This window comes from Diadema antillarum, unplaced genomic scaffold (genome assembly GCF_040938485.1).
Source record: "Diadema antillarum isolate AM-2024a unplaced genomic scaffold, OU_Dant_1.0 seq00000704_RagTag, whole genome shotgun sequence".
NCBI classification, from domain to species: Eukaryota; Metazoa; Echinodermata; class Echinoidea; order Diadematoida; family Diadematidae; genus Diadema; species Diadema antillarum.
In genome coordinates, this window is record NW_027271609.1 from 1,192,648 (window position 1) to 1,217,392 (window position 24,745).

The following is a 24,745-nucleotide window of genomic DNA, read 5'->3' on the forward strand; positions in this document are numbered from 1 at the left end:
ATCTTTTCACATTGTTAGATTCGAAAGCTTTTAAATATTGTGAACACATTGTAAATCATTCATTCACAATGTGAAACAGAACAATATACTGTGATGAGAGCACTGTGAAAAATCACACCACATCATGAAACCATCTTCTAGCGCGTTCACAGAGCTGACTATGTGAGGACATTGTTGACACACTAGTGGGATACTGTTACTTCCATCAAGGATAAAATGATGCATTCATACTGTTTTGGTGGATATGTATAAATAATGTTCGATTATCTTTTAAATTTCTTTTTACACAGAGAGGCAGATGAGAGCTTGATGGGTGTAACGGTCACCTCCGGAAAAACGAGGTCATGCATCAGGCCCGTAGCCAGGATTTTTCAAGGGGGGGTGCGGTCACTAAAAAAACGGACCTTCGGTACCAATACCAATGATGACACACACACACACACACACACACACACACACACACAATTATATATATATATATATATATATATATATATATATATATATATATTCTTTGGACGACCGAACTATACAAAAGTTGTATAAGAATTTGCGCGCGAAGCGCGCCGCAAATTGTGAATTTTGACTGTTTCAATGACGTTTTAAAGTCTCGAGGAAATTTGTATTTTTGTCTGTTGCATGCAATCGCGTTACGGTATTTCATCTAGGAAATAGTAAAAACTCATTTTGCCAGGAAGTTGCAAAGTTTAATTGTGTTCGAGACTCTGCGCGCGTAGCGCGCCGCAAAATTGAGAATAGTGATTTTCCTGGTGTTGTTTTAACTTTTATTTTTTCTATTGTATACCCGCGTTAGCAGGCCTGAAGCCAGGATTTTTAAAGGAAGGGGGGATTGCGTTAATTAACAAAACGGTCCTTTGATACTGTCCCGGGAGGGGTAGCGACAATTAAAAGGTGGACACCATGCTCATACATGGACTTTCAAAATGGCCCCTAAACGAGTAATGATCATATGATTTTTTCGGGCCTTAAAAACAAGTATTCCTTAAATGTTTCCTGCACCCTAAAGAAGTACTTCATCATGATTGAACAATATACCATTTTCCCAAATTTCGGCCTTTTTGATACCCTTTGATTATATACGCTCGTACATACCACTTTCCATCTAATCCGTGAGAAAAAACGACCCCTATTGCGCGTTTTCTTTAGCGAGTATGGTCACGGTGTCCACCTTTCAGTTGGAGTTTTCCATCCCATTGGATGCTGTTTGGAAGATGAAACATTCACTTTACTATACAGTATATCAGCCGTTGGTATGCGAGTTTGTCAAAAACGAAAATAAATAAGAAAATTTTTAAAACAAAATGAATTGTAAATGTGAACCATTTATATTTTGCCTCCTTGTGGTAGGATATTTCCAGCATGTCCGAACTTTCAAATAATCATTTTAGATTTAATAATATTAAAGGTAGTAGATCCGATTCGCAAACATCTCCAATATCAGTCAAATGTCATATTAACCATCATGCTAAGAAGGTTTTCTTTGTGAAATTTGGAAGTCAGTGAAATTCAAAAATTAAACATCCGTTAGCCATTGGAAGAAGTTGAGTGCAAATTCAGACCTCAGGCTTAGTGCTCAGATGTTTTCCTATTTGATTTGATCTGTCTTACTGTGCACACTAAGATACATACTGGAATGGTTATTTCTTATTTATTAAATCATAGTAGCATATTTGGTTACTAGCTGTCTCTAGGCATTTTCGAATTTGGGCTGCAAAGAGATCCACTATAAGTTAGAAGAGAGATAAGTAAATAATGATAAAATAAACAAACAAAAAAGAATGAGTTTCTTTTATAATACTATCTGACAAACTTTTTACTTTACCATTTTACTTCATAGCTCAGCACTTTCCATTCTCTCTCATACCCTCTTACCCATTACATTTAAATGAAATACAACTAAAATGAGTTTGCGTGCCTGCATACTCTTTGGAAATTATAAGTGAGAATGTTCTTAGGTTTTGGCTCACTTTAAAATGAGAACCAATAGAACTGTCACAACATGAGAAAATGTATAAGTAATAATCAACAGCACATTTCCGAATTTGGCCTGCAAAGAAATCCGCTACCTGTAAGTTAGAAAAGAGATTAGTAAATAATGATAAAATAAACAACAAAAAAGAATGAGTTTCTACCGCCGTATCCAGAACAGAGCCTGAAACGGTGCAGGCTCAAGAAATCGTTTGTACTAATACGTCTTGAAGTACTGTGTGATACTGTTGACTCAGACTTCTACAAAGCTGATAGTGAGAATTTTAACCCAATCCGGCTCATTACCTGTGTTTTTTATGAAAAATATGAATAAAGAATGTAAATTAAATAACGACGCGTCACAATGCAGTCTAACGCTCTCACAATGTTATCATACATAGGGTTTTTCCCTGACTGTTTTTACTCCGGAGCTCTTGCAATATTCAGGCTTTTGTAATACTATCTGACAAACTTTTTACTTTACCATTTTACTTCATAGCTCAGCATTCTCTCTCATACCCTCTTACCCACACATTTAAATGAAATACAACTAAATTGAGTTTGCGTGCCTGCATAATACTCTTTGGAAATTATAAGTGAGAATGTTCTTAGGTTTTGGCTCACTTCAAAATGAGAACCAATCGAACTGTCACAACATGAGAAAATGTATAACTAATAGAGAACTGGAGTAAGACAGGCCTTTCATTTTGTTTTGTCTCTCCTGATCGTTCGTAAGAAATGTTAATTCATGACCACCTTTTCACAATTTGATTGGAGCATGCATTCATAATGGAAAATAGTTGACATAATAATCTATCCCCAGGCATTATCATGCCAACATGTACTTATATATACATGTACTATATCTTTAAGAGACGTAGATATAAAATGTCTCAGGTTTTCGATTATAGTAATTTCGAGGAAATTTCTTTAATTTTTATCATATATGTAAACTTGAGGCTATTAGATTTTCATCCACTTACCTCTGTTCCTGTGAAAAAATGCAAGTGTCAACCTCAATGTCATCCACGAATCGCACGTACTCGGGCGGCCAATGGAAAAAAAAAAAAAAAAAAAAAAAACACCGGTCACACGCGCCAAGGGCCATGGCATGCAGTGCCGATATAATAGCTCGCACAAATTGATACATAACATTTGTGTTTGTGTACATGGGGACGATCCGGTGGTTCATACAACAAAAGGGTTTCGTACAATTATTTTTAACATTGTTAAACGTACTCTTCCACATTTACGTAGCATATAATGTGTCTTTATATTTATTTGGATTGTTATCTTGAGAATTGCTAAAAACCGTTATTATGAAAAAGTGGACCTTTCAGAATTTGGGGGGGGGGGGGGGGTGCGTACGCACCCGACGCACCCCCCCCCCCCCCCCCCCCCCCTGGCTACGGGCCTGTGCATTGAACTAAGCGAGTATTGAGAGAGATTGTAAGATGTGAAAAATATATATCTACCTCTTGTCTGCTATGGATGCTGCCTCTATAGGGGTTTCTTTTTCCATTATAAACGAATATGGTTGGTACATGCGAACATATCACATAGTGCAAGAATTGATTAAAGTGATGAGAACTTTAATAGATCAGGGTAGTTTCCTGCTTGGCAGACGTGTACTAGTATGTTGCCTAGGTCTAGGTTGTGTTATGGTTGTCTGTGGCGGGACGAGGACGAATCCTGTAATATATTTAGAGGAACGGTACAGTTTCGGTTGAGATTGTGCTGCACGTTTCCAACGTTTTTTTTTTTTTTTTTTTTTAAATGATGATGACTTTTTTTTAAGATCATGAGAAACCTCTTACATGAAAGAACACAATGAGTCTAAATTCTAAGAGGAATTCAAAGTTTATTTGGTGAAAATTGGCTTTCAAACAAAGTAATCCTTATGAAAAGGTGGAAACCATGCACGTTTTATTTGGATCACTTTGTTTTACTCTGTTTTTGGATATCTCAGCCATTTCAAAACCGATTTTCACCGAATGAACTTCGAATTCCTCTCAGAATTGTGTGCTCTTTAACATTTTATAAAGTGGTTTCAAATTATCTTGCAAAAAAAGAAGCTAAACTCTAAATTCAATACCATACTAACCCTTCAATTCTTCTAATAATTATGATAAAAATGTTCGTTATGCCAATTGCATTCATGCCCATTTAACTGTCTTCCATCGTTTTATGTTTTGATGTCTTTATTTGTTTATTCATTTATATATTCAGTCTTATTTTAACAGGGTATAGCCCCATCAATGGGCCAAAATGTCGCCAAATATGTTCGAAAACTATTATGTGGTAATCACGTTCAATCCATGATGTTCATTTTATCTTATTCTATCCTGCTTATTGTTTCGTGCAATGCTCAATATCTTTGCCCGATAAATGCACCTATCTATAGGTTAATTGTTCTTCTTTTTACCATGTTTATGTACAGAAAAACAAAGCTGAAGAAGACCAAGTGTCGAAAGCTTCAACTAATTCAGCTGGCATCCTGCGACATCTCCCCGTCAATTTGTCACGATTGTATTTATGGTTAGCTGGCTCAGTCGGTTATGGCACGTCTGCCTCACGATTTAAAGGACCCGGGTTCGATTCCCGAGTCTCACTGAGCAATGTGTGTGTAATCATACCGTCCCCCCTAGTAAGAAGCAAAACAATCTGTCCATCAAAAATGACATGAAATAGTGGTCCCGTGTGTGAGAGAGTAAAGACTCATGCACGTAAAAGATCCCACTTCATTAATTTATTCATCGCAAAGAGCAAGGTATTTAACCCGGTGAAGTGGTCTCGCCTCACACCCACCTTGACCCAATGGAAGATCAGCGAGTGTAGCTGAATGTGGGCTATCCAGCCATCTTCTCAGTTGGAAAATAAAACAAACCAGCAAACAAAGAAACAAAAAAAAAAACGGTCCACAGAGGACAAAAGCGTCTAGTACTCAGTATCATACGATATAGAGTGGAACAGAAACTCCAAATTGTAATAACAAAAGAGAAGAAAAAAATATATTCCTTTGTGGCTCACATTTGAAGTTCACTTTGAATGAAATTGGCATTCAAGATGATTTACATAATTGCACATCTTATAAGGCATAAGTTAATAGTGCCATGTATCGATTTGTGACTTTGATTGTGGTCCTTGAGCAGATAAACCAATACTCTAAAGACCCAAAACATACTACACTGAGAAAGGGTGATGGCATGAGAGGCCCATAAATGTAGCATGGAATTCGATGACATGTTAGACCATCACTGTGTAGGATTTATGCATGTTCTCCTCTTTTGCAGTGCTTCCTTCAGTACTAAGGCATGCATTCCACTGTGAAGCTGCTATATGTCATCATCCTCGTACATTATGATTTGTCATGAATTCTGAAAAAAAAACCAACATTCGTATTCCTCTTTTCAAACACTATAAATTCTGAAACTCTGTAAAGTAGTACTAATGGTGGCATATAGATAGATAGTTGTTCAAATGCACAAGTCAGCTAATCATCCGGAGGTCTCCTTTAACGGATGTCATTACCCGCGTTCAGATACTAACGTCACAACCAATTAGTGCAGATCGGTGAAAACAAACAAACAAACAAACAAACAAACAAACAAACTCCCACATATTAAATCCAGAATTACCAAAATCGCTATAGAGGCCGAAGGTTGAATTTTTGAATCGGTAGAGGAGATATTTTGCATTATTCAGAGCTGAATCATTGAGAAAAAGGGGCGTGGGGTCAGACTACCGGCTCGTGATAATAAGGATGCACACTCTGACATTCGTCGATTTGAAAATGCCCTCGCTTTGATTATCTGCATGTGTTGATAGCTTATCTATGACGTGGGGGTGGGGGCGGGGGCTTATAAAACAAACAAACAAACAAACAAACAAACAAACAAACAAACAAACAAACAAACAAACAAAAAAGCTATCATGATAATGTCGCGAAGTTCAAGTCGCTCTGTCGAACATGACATGACCTGCATATAAGTTTTTTGTTACAGACACTCAAGCTTCTCGCTGTACCGGGGATTTCCACAGTCCTTATCGAGGCCTTGTTGACATTTCTGCCTCTGCGTCGCCAGAGTTACCTTTACGTGCTCGTCTACATTGCGGTTATCCTAATTTGTTCATTTTCTCTGTCGAATGTTCTCTCACAGCTGTTATTGAGCAAGATTGCTTTGGCAGCATTTTTATTAAATAGGTGGCAATTAGGTGGGTGACATTACATAGGGAGTTCAGTTCACTGTTTGACTGTATTGAGCCACGGATCAATCGAGAACTGTATTTAAAGCTTACATCACAGGAACCATAAAAATTACATCTTTTATTTGCGACCAGCTCAAATATGGCCATTTGATCTTCCAACTGGTGAAATGAATGAAGAAGCAGTGAATGTTGTGAATTAGCAGGACGCATTATAATCCATCCAGGTAACATCAGCGTCAATAGTTTTCAGGAAACTGCTAACAAAATACACCAAGTCAGAAGGATGGCTGCAAGAGAAGCACCAGCTATTGGAATCGATTTGGGAACGACCTACTCGTGTGTCGGTGTGTTCCAGAACGGCAAAGTCGAGATCATTGCCAACGACCAGGGAAACCGGACCACGCCGAGTTGCGTCGCCTTCACCGATACGGAGAGGCTGATCGGAGATGCTGCAAAGAACCAAATTGCCAAGTAAGTACAGAGGTATAGATTTTGCTTTGATTGTCGTTTTTTCTGTAAATCAGAGCCGTGTTCTGCGCTTATGAACCACCACATACCGAAACAACAAATATCTTCAAAAGGGAGCGTTGTGATTCATGGACATGGGTTCCCAGATATTTTTTTTTTTCATTCTCTCATCAACATGGATTTTTTTTTTCAATTTCAATTTCAATTTATATCTGCAACTGTTTCATTCAAGAATGTAGACCGTAAAAACAACAAGACAAAAGTAGATTTTCAATTAAAAGATTTACGAAACAATTTCTGTAAACGATTAATGACTTTTTTACTTCAATTTTAAGTTTCGAGTTATATCTGCAACTTTTTTCTTCCAAGAAAAAACAACATTAAACAAAAAACACAACAGTAAAATTGACAGTTTGGTAAAGAATGCATTGATATCTTGCAATTTGGCTAAATATGTGTGTGTATACACATAGTATATTGTTGCATTCCTCTTCAAATGAATTCATGATTCCAGGACACCAAAATGTTGTTCAGCTAGAGAACTAATATAGCCCAAAATGGCACTGTTGTAGTCGTGACTCGAAGCAAATTTTCGCGAAAAGGGCTTAGTCAAGTTATTCCATGTCGTTGTAACAGTGCGACTTGTGTAAACACACTTAACCAAAATCATAACATACACATCTTACACATCATTATTTATATCAATTCAGTCTGAACCGATTGAGATGTTGATAACACAGCTCCTGCTGACCCCGAATAAAATGGTTGTTTGTGGAGAAAAGAATTGTTCTTCATTTGTTTAAACTGTTAAAAGAATTACAGGAAAAAACTGTAAATCCAAAACAGTGGGGAAATGCTCTTCTACACCTTTCGATCATGATATTAAAGAAATATATTATATAAGATATATATTGAAAAAAAAATAGAGTTCCTATGTGAGTCATAGTAGCGAAAAAAGTAGTTAATAGTGAAGAGGAGAAAGAGAGAGATATACAGAGAGAGATGGAGACGGAGAGGGGGAGAGAAGGAGGAGATGAAGAGCAAGGGAGAGAAGGGGGAGATGAAGAGCAAGGGAGAGAGAGAAAAAGAGGGAACACGATGTATGACAAAAATATATCACCTTAAGCAGGGCTCCACACTAACTTTTTTTTTGGTGGCCCGATGGGGCCACCAAAATCATCAATAACAGATTTTTGGTGGCCCGAGAGAAAAATTTGGTGGCCCGAAAAAAACAACAACAATAAAAAACATTAAAAGTCGTATTTTTTTTTAATGAGTCAAATATTTAAGTTTTATCATAGTAAGAATTGGAAGCTGGACATATCTACTCATAAATAAACCTTAACAAACTCGCAACACTCACTCTCAGGCACTCATTCAGTCTTTTTCATCCATCCTTTAAATAAATTAATTTTAATTGCTGAATGGTGAAGAGTAAGTATAGATATTAATTTACAGGCACATGGGTTGCAGCATCTAAACATAAATAAATGACATCAGATTACATGCAAATCATTAAGCTAGAAGAAAAATTTCTATTTCTCAAAACGCAAAAGACAAAGTTACTACGTTAGCACACACTCACTGCATGCATTTATGCATTTTCGGCGCAAAAAGTTACGAATTTATTGACATACTTTTCAAAAAAATTTTGGTGGCCCGAGGCGGGCCACCAAATTTGCCCTTTTTGAAATTTGGTGGCCCTACTTTCATTTTTGGTGGCCCCGGGCCACCGTTAGCGTCGAGCCCTGCCTCAAGCATGGAAAGGGATATCCATCCCTTGTGGTTAGAGATAACTGACAATTACATTCATATTGATTCTCTGTGTGTATTTGGGCACGTTTAATCATTTTACACTTCTTTGTTCTTCTTCATGGGGAGTTGGGGAGGTCACAAGTCCTTTTGTTGTTTTCTCCTTCTTTTGGCTTTGTTGCGTTGTTGATGTGTGTGTGTGTGTGTGTGTGTGTGTGTGTGTTTGAGAGTGGTTGTGTTTGTTTGTTTTTCGTCGGGACCTATCCCGCATGCATCTGCGTTTCTGTATAGGTTCCTCTCCACATATAAACTTAATCATCTCATCTATGAATGGAACGTACATCTATTTAATCTGACTTCATCCATTTTTCTGCCGTGAACTATTATTCACAGTTTGTATTCAAGGACTTTTCAAATATGTGTTACTATTCATTGATCTCTTAATGTGTGTTACATAGGTAATCTGTGTGGAAATTCATGAAAAGTAATGACTTGTAATGAAGCTAACCGGTATGTTAGAATGCTACATGGGACACGCATAGGCCTACAAATCAATAACTGCATGACGCCAACTGTACACATTAGAGAACAGGTACACTTAACTTGAAGAGTTCCATGTTTGATGAACTCTTTCATTGACGAATTGTACTTGAGGGTTCCATGACATTTGCTAATGCTACAATATTTCTCCAATGAAATATCTGCACGCTAAGTCAAACATAAAACCAACCCACAAACATAACCCCACCCTAATCCTAATCCTCATATCAAAATGAAGCTAACACCCTATCAAAACCCTAACTCTAAGACCTTGGAAAAGATCTGGCCGGGCAATTGTCGCAGGATCAAATGTCGTGTTACTTGAGAGGAGATATTGTAACATTATACTTGCAAGTATATTACGACAAACCGTTCGTTTCCACGAATATTCTTATCAAATACCTCAGGTCAAAATGGGGAAGGGGACAACCTCCTGATGACAGAAATTCTAGATATTGCAAACTGATCGGATTTCCTTCAATTTTCGAAATCCGACTTTCATTTTTTCCCCCGCTACAGGAACCCCAAGAACACAATCTTTGATGTCAAGCGACTGATTGGTCGGCGATTCACAGACGAGAGTGTGCAAGCTGATATGAAGCACTGGCCGTTCAAGGTAATTAACCAAGGAGGCAAACCTTTGCTGCAGGCCGAGTACATGGGAGAGAATAAGACCCTCGCTCCAGAGGAAGTCAGTGCTATGGTTCTCACCAAGATGAAGGAGACGGCCGAGGCATATCTGGGTCAGAAAGTCACTGATTCTGTCGTCACCGTTCCCGCCTACTTCAATAACGCCCAGCGACAGGCCACTAAAGATGCGGGTATCATTGCGGGCCTGAAAATCCTTCGTATTGTCAATGAGCCAACGGCAGCTGCCTTGGCATACGGACTAGATAGGAATGTGCCAGGCGAGCAGCGTGTCCTGATCTTTGACCTCGGTGGAGGCACATTCGATGTGTCCATCCTGGCGATCGATGAGGGTATCTTCGAAGTCATGTCAACTGCTGGAGACACCCATCTTGGTGGTGAGGACTTTGACAACAGGCTTGCCAACTACCTTGCAGAGGAATTTGAGCGCAAACACAAGAAGGACCTCAGAAACAATCCACGAGCACTTCAGCGTCTCCGAATAGCAGCTGAGAGAGCTAAACGGACACTGTCTAGCAGCTCCTCAGCTAGCATTGATGTCGAATCACTCTTTGAGGGAGTTGATTTTTGCACAAAAGTCACCAGAACTCGCTTCGAAGAACTGTGCTCCGATCTCTTCAAGAAGTGCCTTGACCCAGTCAGGAGGGCCATCGTTGATGCAAAGATTGACAAGAACGATATCGGCATTGTGGTACTAGTGGGAGGATCAACCCGCATTCCCAAGATTCAGAAACTTCTGCGGGATTACCTAAACGACAAGAACCTCAACAAGTCCATCAATCCAGATGAAGCGGTGGCCTACGGTGCAGCAGTCCAGGCAGCCATCTTGTCGGGTGATATGGGCAAAGAACTCAAGAATGTAATCCTCGTCGACGTTGCTCCACTCTCTCTTGGGATTGAGACCGTTGGCGGAGCAATGACGACCCTAATCAAGAGAAATACGGTAATTCCAACCAAGGTAGCTGAGATCTTCAGTACAGCCTGTGACAACCAACCAATGGTGGAAATCAAAGTGTTTGAGGGAGAGAGGGCGCTCACCAAAGACAACAACCTGCTTGGAGATTTCATGCTGAGAGGGATTCCTCCTGCTCCCAGACAGGTGCCACAGATCAAAGTGACCTTTGACATCGACGCCAACTGCATCATGAATGTAACAGCCAAGGAACAGTTCACCGGACGCAGCAACAATATCACAATCTCCAGTGACAGTGGTCGTCTCTCCACAGAAGAAATTGATCGCATGGTCAACGATGCTGAGAAGTTCAAAGCTGAGGATGACCTCCAGAGGAAAAGAATTGCAGCCAGGAACCAACTGGAGAACTACGCCTTCAGCGCCAAAACCGTTGTCAACGAACCATCAGCTGAGAGGAAGCTGACTGCTGATGAAAAAGAGGCAATCATCAGGGCTGCAGATGATGTCATTCAGTGGCTGGATTTCAACTCCATGGCAACCATAGAAGAGTTCACTCACCAACTGGAAGAACTTCAGAAGACGTGCTCACCAATCATGTTTGAGGTGCATGCCTGGAGTGGACAACTGTAGCTACCATCCAACAAGCCTCACTGTGGTAGCACTAGACTCCCTGTGGCAGAGATGGAGTAAATTAGCCAAATTCATGAAAGAGAAGTCGATAGCGATATGTTTCAGGTGATACAGCAACGCGCGAGCCAAACAGCTTTGCTAGCATCAGTGTGAATGTATTTCACGCTGTCATAATTACAAAGGGTACTGATAAACATGGATGAACGAGTGCATTGCATTGTTGGTCAAGAGCAAACCAATGGCCACCCTATGGACGTTGTATGATCTATAGTTGCAAGGGTTGGAACTAACATTAAGCAAGAATTTTCATCAATATATTTGGCTAAGTTCTACAAATCACATGATAGAGAATATCAAACGATGAGTTGACATTAGCCTAGTTACGTTATATTAAAGAAAATGATGAAAAAAGCAAACTTGCATGACATTACATTTGACACTTGTTAGCTTAGAATTGGGCTTTTAACTTTTTGTGGGATACCAAGAAACCAATAGTACAAAGCATACCATTTAAAAAGGAATTCAAAGTACATTAGAAGAAAATCGATTTTAGAATCACTGAGACATCCAAAAACAAAGTAATACAAAACGATCCTAATAAAAGGTGGGTCCCGCTTTTTATTCGGAATGCTTTTTATTTTTGATATCTCAGCAATTTTAAAACCAATTTTTATCAAATAAATGTTGAATCCCTGTTGAAACTAAATTCTCTTTCATATTCCAGGCGAGGTTTCTCATTATCTCACCAAAAAAAAAAAAAATAAAAAAATAAATAGAAACCTGCAGTTAGGTCTCAACCAAAACTATACGCTCCCTTTAACATAGACTCGTCGTTTAGTACTATGCACCTCAGTAATTCAATTTGTGGCTGATTGCTTCCAGCTGGTTAAATTTTCAAGGGATTATACAGTGAAAACATTTGTCGTTCTATACCTGTACATACTCTATATATTTATACTGCATATATATCCCGAAAAACACACAAAAGAACCATAAATGATTTATGATTACAGTTGGCTGGAAACCTGCGTTTCTTTTCTCTATCTCAAAAATATTGCAGCTGAAATCATTGATCCAGGGTAGAGTCCCACTTTTAATCACAGTCGATATAGTTTCGGATTTATAGTCAACCGTTTCTATACTGAATTCAGTCATCCATTCTCTTTTTTCTTGTATCATAAATTAGCATAGATGTTTCTTTAAGCAGTTAGAGCTTGTATGGTGCTCCTTCGATTTAAGCACATTTCTGTTGTTATTGTTGTTGTTGATATTGCGAAAAATAGTTGGCTTTGTATGTCCAGTCCGTTGGCTATAGTTACCTGTTTGTCCTGTGTATACGAATCTCCACGAATTTGCACAGACGGTATATTGCGTCATGTCACCCATTGATTTTTTTCCCCCTTGGATATGAATGGGGTGTAATGTCACATTTTTCACTTTCTTCTGTTTGGCTTTCTTTTTGCCCCTTATTTACCTAAATTTCTCTTGAGACAAGCAGTCAATGACAACAACAAGTTGTAGTCCGTTTGCAGATTCGTTGGTATTTTCATGATCTTATTTCTTGTTTGGTCAGCGATTCTTTTCCGTTAATAATCACTATAAGCTGCAAACTTAGCGTATTTCTCTTGTCATTATTATTTTTATTATTATTTCCATTCTCATCATCTCAATGGTTTACAAGTCTTCTCTGCTTGTTTTTCTTGAATTTGTGTGGCTTGTACATATTCTGAGAACGTGAAATACGACTCGAAATAAACTAAACATACAAAGTAGTATATAGATCCCTATCATATTGAGGGTTTTCTTTCATACACATAAGAAAGGTATACTGTGTAAAAGTTTGTGTTCTATATGCGCTTTATATTGCCATTGAAGCGGCCTATACACCGGAATGCAATAGAAACATCTATTTCTTTACTTTGCCTTATGTATATTTTTTTATCCTAGTCTAAGATCCACCTTCTAAACCTCTCATCCTATCTTTGGTAATCGGCAAACTTGCAAAGACAATTACAGGAACAGACGTGATAAGCATTAAAACCCACACTTTGCAGTGTACAACTGTAACTCTTTTTCAAAACGCAACAGGCGGACAGGCATTCTAAGTTGTGCACTTTTCTGGGACATAAGTAACGACTGATTGGTATTGTTTTAATCAATTCATTTCCATGAATACATAATAAGAGTAGGGCGAGAGAGAATTCATTGTACTTGCTGGCTATATCAAGCATTGATTCATTGTCATGTTGTGTTTTTTATTTTCAATTTGCTTTTATTTTCTTCCTCTCGTGAACCAGTGTTGGGAAAATAATAAAGAAGAAGAAACTGACTACTCTGAGGGGCATAGTTTTCTCATCCATTGAGTTTTGCATAGATAAGATTCGAGTGATAGACAAGACGTTCAGAAGTCATTGTTCGTCCCCCACCCCACACCCCCTTTTTTTGGGGGGTGGGGGGTGGGGATAAGGTACTCTAATGCAATGGCAATTATGAATACAATACATACTGCATTGTACATTGTGTGAATAACCCTTTCGAAATCACCGCAGGAGATGTATTGTGTGGGGGTAGAAAAGAGTGGGACCACTGATGTCTTTGCAGATCCTTCCCTCCCGTCTTTCGGGCATAATAGGGAGCTTTAGATTTTAGACGCGCGGACGTTCAAAGGGAAAAAAAAAACATGGTCTGAGCGTGCGCAGAAGAGCGGCGTCAACTTGACGTGCGCTTCTGCGCACGCTCAGATCATGTTTTTTTTTTTTTCCCCCTTTGAACGTCCGCGCGTCTAAAATCTAAAGCTCCCTAATGATATACCGGAGAGTAATACGACAGTCAAGAGTAATAAGTTTCATGATGTGACAAAATGACAGGTTTTAATCGATTCAGAAGCAGTCAAGGAGATAGAATTAAACATTTTGTTTTGTGATTGCGTATATAACTCGGTTTGCGAGAGAGCGCAGCCAGCGAGCTCTATTAACATGATTAAAGACCTTTGTTTTTGCAAAAAGCAAAGTAACCTTTTCAGTCCTTTATTAACCCACTTGTGAAATATAGTGAGGACTGTATGAAAGACATTGAGGCAGCGTAGAGTTTGAGACAGAGAGAGAAAGAGAGAGAATGATAAAAGAACGTGTTATAGCCCTATTTATCACAATGATTTTTCTATATGGAAAAAGTAAACAACACTTCGAGGGAGGGTCACACACACACACACACACACACACAAACACAAACTAATTCCATTCACGACATTGGCATATCAAATCCTTAAAGGGAGCAATTAGCGAAGAAATGGGTCTCTTTTTTTTGGGGGGGGGGGGGGGGGGGGTAGCCCCTCTCTCCCATTCCTTTTACACGACCGGGAAGGGGGGGGGGGCATTTCATAAAGCATTTTGTCCGACAAAGTTGTCGGACAAATTTGCTCTAAGCCAATCAGGTGCGATGCAGGGATTTCGGTATAGTTTGTAACAGTTTGTCAGAAAAATATCCGACCAAAATGCTTCATTAAATGCCCCCCTGGTTGATAACGATAAATCTGCGTAGAAACAATTCCTATAAATCACAGGACTACTGTAGTCCACAGAAGCGGATCTAGAGGGGGTGGGGGTGGGGTTGCAACCCCCACCCCCCCCCCCCCAAAAAAAAAAAAAAATCCGGGGACCATTTTTTTTTATCTTATCTTTTTTTAAAAACTTTTTTCTATTTATGTATTGCACATGGCAATGACCTCTATACCAAAAATAGTGGTGTTTTAGATGCAAGAAAACGCCATTTTCACATACGGATTTTCAAAAATTCTCCCTACTGCGGGAGGGGGGACACCCCCCTCCAAAACCCTCCCCCCCCCCCTCGCTCGCTCCGCTCGCTCGGGCTCGGTCGCTACGCTCCCTCGCATACCGCTCCCACCCCCTTTACAAAAAGCTAGATCCGCCCCTGGTCCATAACGAATGTATTCCCTGTTTGCACCAACTGTAACCTCAATATTCCCTTATCAAACGAACAAACAAACACGACCCGCTACGGGCCCCATCACTTCGCCTTACAAAGTTTTTCTAAAATATAGGTTGAAAGCCAAAGAGAAGTTTTATGAAAAGAAGTAGGTTCGAGTCTCATGAGTTTAAGTTGTTGTTGTTGTTGTTGTTGTTGTTGTTGTTGTTCATTTTCCATCTGTGAAGATGGCTGGATAGCCCATATTCAGCTACACTAAGCTGGTCTTCCATGGGGTCCAGTTGGATGTGGGGTGGGACCACTTCACCGGGTTAGACACCCTGCTCTTTGCGATGAATGAATGAAGCGGGATCTTTTACGTGCATGGGCTGTGACTCTCTCATACACGGGACCTCCATTTTATGTCCTATCCGAGGGACAGAGTGTTTTGCCTCTCGCTAGAGGGGACGGTATGTTTACACACAACATTGCTCAGTCCAGACTCGGGTTCGAACCCGGGCCGCGTGATCGTGAGGCAGACGCGCTACCGACTGAGCCAACTCACCACCGTCTCTAAAGAGACTATACCTTTAATAAGTGAAACGGTTGTTTTTATACTTTCCTAGAAAACAGTAAATATACTCTAAATTATTCTTGATTAGCACACTCCTCTCTGTCACGAGAACTATATCAGTAAAACTCGACGCGCCTTGTGTGTAATTCTGAAAATGTAATAAAACAGATATACAGAAACACTGATGTGTCCTTTCATTTTTTTTATTTCGTTACGATGGTTTATCCCTGTCACGGATGACTTGGTCTGTGGTGAGCTGTCGATGTGCGCGACCCTATACCGGGTGTCCCAAAAAAAGCGGAACGGTGGATTTTCAGTACCTTGCGGTCTAAAAGTTATATATCCTTTGACATCATTAGAAAGAGCATCTCCCGCAGAAGACTATGATACCAAAATCATTAAATTTGGTTCAGTACTTTTTATTCTACGCCAATTTCTGAAAATGCAGTCATTGTCAAATTTCGCCGGATTTTTGCGACTTTGAGATAATAATTTGAGTGCGACAAGCGATCCATACGGTGAATATTGTGTAAGCTCGGTGATCCATGTCAACAAAAGATACAGCTTTCACATTGTGTGTGTGTGTGTGTGTGTGTGTTTGTGCGCGCTCCCAATATGAAAGCGTTATCTTTTGCTGACATGGATCAACGAGCTTACACAATTCACCGTATGGAACGCGTGTCGCACCCAAATTATTATCTCATAAGTCGCAAAAAATTGAAAATGACTGCATTTATAGAAATTGGCGTAGAACAAAAAGTACTGAACCAAATTTAATGATTTTGGTATCATGGTCTTCTGCGGAAGATGTTCTTTCTAATGATGTCAAAAAATATATCACTTTTAGAATGCAAGGTACTGAAAATCCACCGTTCCGCTTTTTTTTGGGACACCCGGTATAGCTATCGCATGTTTCTGGACTTTGCCTTTGCACTGACTTACTTGTTATTCCTGCCCCTATAAATGACGATTATTCGATGGCAAGTTTGTCTAATAATCGGTTACCTTCATTTCCTCATCTTTTGTCTGCTGGGTTCTCTCAGGACAAATCTTGCGCAAGATTCCATTGGCGAGTTGCCATAAATTGAAATATTGTTGTATGTGAGGATTTAGCTGAGTGTTCGAAGCTGCTAATCAAGTTAACGGCTCAGAGCAGAACAGAACATCAACTTTACAAAATAACCAGTGAAGGAAGAAAGAATGTTGTTGAGTATTAATTAAGCAAGCAGGAAAATAAACAGTGAATTCCTTGTAGGCATAACACCATCAAGGGTGACTATTTTCCGGAATTGTTATAACTACTGCGAATTTGGACGATAAGCAAGAATATGGAACCAGGAAAAGTACCAGCTATTGGAATCGACTTGGGAACGACCTACTCGTGTGTCGGTGTCTTCCGGAACGACAAAGTCGAGATAATCGCCAACGAGTATGGAAGCCGGACCACACCGAGTTGCGTCGCCTTCACCGACGCGCAGCGGCTCATCGGAGAGGCTGCTAAGAACCAAGTAGCCACGTAAGAAAACTTTCAACGCCAAGATAGTTTGAGTGTGTTTGTGTGTGTCTATATTTTAACCTCAACCAATGAGGTTATGTTTTTACCGGCGTTCGTTTGTTTCCCTGTTTGTTTGCGAAATAACTGAAAAAAAGTAAAGGGATTTGGATGAAATTTTCAGGAAAAGTTGAGAATGATACAAGGAAGAGATGATACAATCTTTGCAGTAATTCTCATAATCGTCTGGATCCACGATTTTTTCTGAATTAATTTGATGAAGGATTATTTGTCATAGAAATTTAGGGCCACGTGTATATAACTTCCCAATAAATAACCAGATAACCAAGCCTTTTCATCATTCGTAAAAATGTGTACACAATATCATCATGATAACCGTTGTTTATCTTTGTTGTTGTTGTTGTTGTATTTGCGCAGTGAGAAACTTCATTGATTTCCACCACGCTATGCTAGACGCAGCAGACAGTGGGGAATTCCAAAGCGGGAAAGATGCCGTGGGGAAAACCCAGCATTTGCATATCGCCGTTGTAGACATAACAGACACTATAGCAATCGAATGATAATATGAAGGACTATGGTGATTATGGGGTGAAAGTCAGCTGTTCGGCGGCGGGCTGCGCTCTCAGAGTGCTTTTCCAGTCTATAATACTAGTCTACACTTTATACCCTATATTACATGTTTTCACAAGGGGTCTTTGTCATGATCAGTGTTGTTATTTTTCATCCACGCCCTTCCGAAATCTTTGTAGATTCTTTCCTTTATATTTTGTTTGCTGATGACTCCAAACTGTTTTTGTTTTATACACTTTACCTCCATTACTACCATCATTACAATAAATTAAGAACTGAAATTTGCCTTGTATGACAATACTTCATACACGTCGATAGATTATCACTCACTATTGATAAAACTCATTGTAGGTCTATGTTTTTAGTATAACATACTAGAACAGTTCCTTATTGAATGATAGCGCATTAAACCAAGTTGAGCGTTAAAAATTTATCGTTGATGGTGTATCTTGGAAATCCCATTGGTGTATATCCCAACTAAACAAAAAAAAATGTTTTTCCTTGTCAAACTCTTCTCAATGTTAGTTTATTCTACCTTAATAGCTCCTACCGTAAAAATGAAATTTCTTGTGTGAAAAATGTTTCTCTCAATGCACGTTTTCTTACCCATAAGGCAGCTGTGAGAAGAACCACAGTTTATAGGCTACCTGCCTCATTATACCAAGGAGGCCTCACCTCCCTGCTCATACCAACAACTTATTCTTTTATATACAATGAAAAAATAGATTTGTTTAGCTACAATGTCGGCACAAACATGTGTCAGTTTTTCTGCCATGGTTACGGTATAATTTAACTATAAAGATTATGATTTGGAGGTCATTCATATCTACGTGAATCCTACACGCCAACATGACGCATTCCACCTTCCCTTCTGCTTAAATTAATCCATACGTGAATTAAGGCTTCATTCCCTGTAAAGACCTAGTCGCATGGGGATCCGGGAAACTTAAAGGGGATGGCTAGTAACTGATCAGTGGGAATCAGTGGGAATGCTGGGGGACGATTGTTCCAATCCTTGTGGGATTCATTTAAGAGTCCATTATATACCTATTGTTGTGTGAAAATTATTTGCTTCAGAATAGTCTCAGAATAATCAAGTAATGTGCAGTTCAATCCAGGTTAGCATGCGATCGGTAACGGCCCGTTAACGATCGCCCCGTCACTGTACAGGCATGCTAACCTGAAACATTGAACTGCACATTACCTGAACATGAGACCATTATGAAGTAAATAATTTTCACACAACAAGTACTCTTAAATGAATCACACAAGGATTGGAGCAATCATCCCCAAGCATTCCCACTGATTCCCACTGATCAGTTACTCGTCATCCCCTTTAAGGCTTCATTCCCTGTAAAGACCTAGTAGCGTGGGGATCCGGGATACTTAAGTAGCCATGGAGTGGGGAGGCTGGCCTCAGAAGTGGATACATCTGGGAATCCCCGTTATGAACAATCTTCAGCTTTATCACTGATCTCTATGTACGTACTAGTCTGGTTTCCAGACCCTTTGTCAACTGTACCCCCCCTTTTTTTTTATAAAATGCGCCCTCCATATAGGCAAATGGACCATCCAGCTAAACCAGCTACTTCTTTTGTCGTAGAGGGCGTTAGTAATATTCTGGGAGGAAAAATTAGCACTAGCAGAAGGTCTGAAAGCCAGACTACGTACGCACAAACACAAACACACAGGCGTAAATATTCATAACTGAATGACATACGCCTTAAAATTAAAACAACAACAACAACAACAACAACAACAACAACAAAGACGAAGCATCTCGCCGAAGTCGCCCATCACCGATGAGCACGCTTCGATGCACATTTTCGCTGCTGGCGCTGTTCGTGGTTTTGCACGTGGGTGGGGGGGGGGGGGGGCAGCGTAGGAAGATCGATTCAATCGGGGGCCCGTTTCATAAAACTTGTCATTAGTGACAACTGCCACATTTCTATGAAAAATTTGCTGTCAGCCAATCAGATGCAAGTAATTCAGTAGCTTGTCACATCTATGACAACTTGTCACTGATGACAAGTTTTATGAAACGGGCCCCGGGTCACCCATCCCTACCTTCATGATAGGCCTACATTTGAATTGGGAGAAGACAATAATATTAACAGGAGACGCCAGTTACAGTTTGAGAAAAATTGGACAATCCGTTCAAAAGATACGAATTTTTAAAGTTTCAATGCTGTCATCGTTGGATAAAAAGACTACTTCGAATTGTGACGTCGCACGCGTAAAACGATATACAGTTAGTATAAAGAAAATTCAACATATTTTGACTTTCTCGCAATTAAAGAACACTTGACCTGCCTCTTTCAGAAGGCAGAGGCAATAATATTAACCTCACTATACGTAAGTGACAAGTAAATAGAATGCATACTTTGCAGGGTTTGAAATAGTAAAATTTACTTCAAACGTCAAAGAGGAGGTACTGGTTGATGAATTATCGATCCAAAGTTCATTTTGTGCTGACGTAAGTTGTAAGGTATTATCACGTCACTGTGTTTGCTTACATGCTTATCAATCGATATCGCTGCCTTGTGAAAATATGAACTGTGTGATTCCCCAGCATTCTTTCTATATGTGTAATTTAAGGCAATCTCCGCATTCACGTGAACGCCAACTTAAAAAAATTGAATTTTACTGTCACGTCAATAAAGAACACAGACTAACAATGCATCGTGAACACGACAAGTTCCCATAGAGCTCGTTCAACAACAACAAAAAATAAAAAATAAAAAATAAAGATTACTACTCGGTAGTCTTAACTACCACCTATGCTAGTGAATATCTCAGCATAAATATCTAGAAACAGAAAATTGAGACTCATTTTTTTTTTATCATTGGTATGTCCTGCTCTTCCTATTTCTAATAACGACACCAGCATATTGTGTGATCACCCCTTCTCCAAATTTCATATTCCTCGCAAATTATAATGCTATCTATTGCGTTATTGCGCACAAAGGCCTGAATAGGGGAAGATGACACGTTCTTTGAGATATCTAGGTTGGCCCGTTGGTTAAAATGACCGAGTCATTTCCTACAAAGTGCATTCCGATGAAATTGGACAGGAATGGTAGTTATGGATATAGATTGGAAAGTTATTCAAAAGACACACGGGGTCCGCATACCCTACTGGATTGAGCACAATGTCGCACAGTGTGTTCACAATGTGTTCACGTAGTCGGCTATGTGAAAACGCTCGAATCCAGTAGTGTGAAGATGTTTTCACACTATGACGTGCCTTTTCACAGAGTGTTCACATAGTAGGTCTGATGTTTTGTTGCACACTTTCATACTACAGATTGAAAACATCTTCACACTATTAGATTCGAGCGTTTTCATATAGCCGACTATTCGATCACATTGTTAACACACTGTCAGACTGTGGGACACTGTGTTCTTTCCCGCAGGAAGGGTAGAGACTGACCTTCATCCATCGAGTATAACGATTAACTTGAATTGTATGTAGTGGCTATTGCCTATATTTGTGCAGAATAATACACTGTAATTGTTTGATACGCGGTCCTCAACGATTCAAGAGAAGGAAGTTGTATTGAGGTGAAAATTATGTTTGGAGTAATTATACAATCAATAAAATTAATGCCATGTCCATTTCCTGTCTTTATACAGAAATCCAAAGAACACAATCTTCGATGTCAAGCGACTGATTGGTCGGCGGTTCACAGACCAGAGTGTACAAGCGGACATGAGGCACTGGCCATTCAAGGTGATCAACCAAGGAGGCAAACCTGCTCTAGAGGTTGAGTACATGGGGGAGAATAAGATCCTCGCCCCAGAGGAAGTCAGCTCCATGGTTCTCAGCAAGATGAAGGAGACGGCCGAGGCATATCTGGGTCAGAAAGTCAGAGATGCTGTCATCACCGTTCCCGCCTACTTCAATGATGCTCAGCGACAGGCCACGAAAGATGCAGGCGTAATTGCAGGGCTGAATGTTCTACGCATCATCAACGAACCAACAGCAGGTGCCCTCGCATATGGACTAGATAAGAAGTTGCAAGGTGTGCAGCATGTCCTGATCTTTGACCTCGGCGGAGGCACATTTGATGTATCCATCTTGCTTGTCGATGATGGACTCTTTGAAGTCAAATCAACTGCTGGAGACACCCACCTTGGTGGCGAAGACTTTGACAACAGACTTGTCAACCATCTTGCGAGGGAATTCAAGCGCAAACATGAGAAGGACCTCAGAAACAGCCCACGGGCACTTCAGCGTCTCCGCGCTGCAGCTGAACGAGCTAAACGGATTCTATCTAGCAGTGCAAAAGCAAGTATTGAATTAGATTCGCTCTTCGAAGGAGTCGATTTCTGCACAAACATCACCAGAGCTCGCTTTGAAGAACTGTGCTCTGATCTCTTCAAGAAATGCCTTGATCCAGTGGAGAGGGCAATCGTCGATGCAAAGATCGATAAGACAGGCATCGACACCGTTGTAATGGTTGGAGGTTCAACCCGTATTCCCAAGATCCAGAAGCTCCTGCAGGAGTACCTGAATGGCAAGGACCTCAACAAGTCCATCAACCCAGATGAAGCTGTGGCCTATGGTGCAGCTGTCCAGGCAGCCATCTTGTCTGGTGATATGAGTGAAGAAATCAGGGAGGTCTTACTGGTTGACGTTGCCCCACTCTCACTTGGAATCGAGACAATTGGTTGCGCAATGACAGCTCTGGTCAAGAGAAACACGAGGATTCCCGTAAAGGTCGCTGAGATCTTCAGCACATGTACCGACAACCAACCAGGTGTGGACATTCAAGTGTACGAAGGAGAGAGGGCGCTCACCAAAGACAACAACCAACTCGGGCAGTTTAGATTGAGTGGCATTCTCCCAGCTCCAAGGGGTGTGCCGAAGATAAAAGTGACCTTTAATATCGACGCCAACGGCATTATGAATGTAACAGCCAAAGACCAGAGCACAGGTAGCAGCAACAACATCACGATAACCAACGACAGCGGTCGTCTATCCAAGGAAGACATTGATCGCATGGTCCACGATGCTGATAAGTTCAGAGCTGAGGATGACCGCCAGCGGAAGAGAATCGCAGCCAGAAACCAACTCGACAGCTACGCCTTTGGCATCAAATCCGCTGTCAACGAACCATCAGTTCAAGGTCAGCTTACCGCTGATGACATAGACACTGTCATCAACGCCGCTGATGTCGTTTTACAGTGGCTGGATTTCAACTCCTTGGCTACAGAGGAAGAATACACATACCAACTGGAGGAGCTTCAAAATACGTGCTTACCAATCATGATCAAGATGCATGCTGACTATGGACAACAAGATAACTGCAATTCACCGGGACTTCAGGCGGGAGCCAGTGACAAGACTAGTCCTTCTGTGGAGGAGATGGACTAAATTGGTAACAGTACTTAAAGAAGAAAAGTTGAAATTATACATTGTTATTCATTGGTACAGATACCGGATATTTTAGCAGCTTGAGTAACTTGTATCAATGTTAGCTTTTAATTTTTGTATTACAAGGGCTATGATATTGGAAATAATGATGCCTACTGTGCGCACTGTAATATGTCTTACATTAATGGGGGGGGGGATACGTATAAATAAAAAAAATTGTATCATTTTAATTTCGGGTAGTTTCTATGTATATTGAACTTTGATTGATTGATATTATTCATAAATAAGTTTGGTCGAATACACAAGAGGAGAATAAATAGATATGAGGATATATAAATTAAATGCTAATGGCACTCTAAATGAGTACAATTTGAAAATTACCAAATCCTATTGTATATGATTTTATAATCATAAACTAGCATTCATTTTGTACTACTAGCTTAAATTTTATGCAATATGGTCCATTGAACACAGAGATATGAGCCTTCTTTCAGCACTCATCAGAAAACCTCTCAATCCAAGTTTCGTTATCACGTTGAATAAAGTACGTAGTCCAATTACGTGTGGAACGTTGTTTCTCCTGCAACTTTGTCGGGGTTTTTGAATGAGGCTTTGCCTCACGTGGTCCATGTCAATGTTTTCTTGTGTTCGAACTGTTACTCTTCTCCCCGATCTGCCCTTGCAAAGGTTTTTGCATGTACCCGTTTCCCTGTATTTGAGCACATTTCTGAGTATTGTCACATTGCATGGTGCTCGTTGATTGAATTCCACCTCGAACTTATCTTAATTGTACCCTGTTCAGATTTTGATCAGATTTCGTCATGTTTCTCTGAACGTATGAGGGAGGGATGAATGAATAGGTCATCCCCAGTTCTGAACAAAAGAAAATCTTTGCAGATTTACGCCCGCAGCTGAACGTGAATAGATATTATTTGTCCCACTTGACTACATGACAGATTTTGTTAGCTGAACATGCCGTCAATCCCTCGTTTGAGGCGAGTCCCCAACTGGAGAATACCCAAAGTGGGGTGCGTATATTTGTCGTTTGGGAGTTGGGAGTCGAAGTACTTGTCCATTGCAAATAAGCTTTCTGCTCAGGCGTGACAAACCTGGAGGCCAAGCCAGGGTTTGATGACTCCAGCAGCTGTCGTATTACGTAAGAGCATGATAAGGATATCTGCCTGTGGCAGACCATTCAAAGTGAACTCAATTTTCTCTATCCTTTTTAAAGTTTTCAATTTTATATTCTATTGAGAAATTCTATGGTCATCCATTTTACATTTCGAACGAAAAAAATTGACCCGTAAATAACGAAAATACAGGAATAAGAAGGAGAGCATTGCCAGTTTGCCGGTGCTATTTGGCAGTGAGTTACAACGGGGAGGTGAGACTACTCCCTGGTTACAATCAGCCTGCTGACTGGATCATTGAGAAAGCAGCTGTCGTATTACGTAAGAGCATGATAAGGATATCTGCCTGTGGCAGACCATTCAAAGTGAACTCAATTTTCTCTATCCTTTCTAAAGTTTTCAATTTTATATTCTATTGAGAAATTCTATGGTCATCCATTTTACATTTCGAACGAAAAAAATTGACCCGTAAATAACGAAAATACAGGAATAAGAAGGAGAGCAT

General features: G+C 40.0%; 2 protein-coding genes across 2 annotated transcripts; both read left to right on the forward strand.

The window, feature by feature from the left end:
- The first annotated feature begins 6,053 nt into the window (after positions 1-6,053).
- On the forward strand, positions 6,054-11,228 carry LOC139737781 (heat shock 70 kDa protein IV-like). Its single transcript, XM_071648456.1, has 2 exons — positions 6,054-6,669; positions 9,478-11,228. The coding sequence occupies exons 1-2, from the start codon at positions 6,482-6,484 to the stop codon at positions 11,147-11,149; spliced, it is 1,860 nt and encodes a 619-aa protein (XP_071504557.1). The 5' UTR covers positions 6,054-6,481; the 3' UTR covers positions 11,150-11,228.
- A 5,588-nt stretch (positions 11,229-16,816) lies between these two features.
- LOC139737769 (heat shock 70 kDa protein IV-like) lies at positions 16,817-23,110 on the forward strand. The gene is made up of 2 exons (XM_071648443.1): positions 16,817-17,163; positions 21,367-23,110. The coding sequence occupies exons 1-2, from the start codon at positions 16,976-16,978 to the stop codon at positions 23,108-23,110; spliced, it is 1,932 nt and encodes a 643-aa protein (XP_071504544.1). The 5' UTR covers positions 16,817-16,975.
- The last annotated feature ends 1,635 nt before the right edge of the window (positions 23,111-24,745 follow it).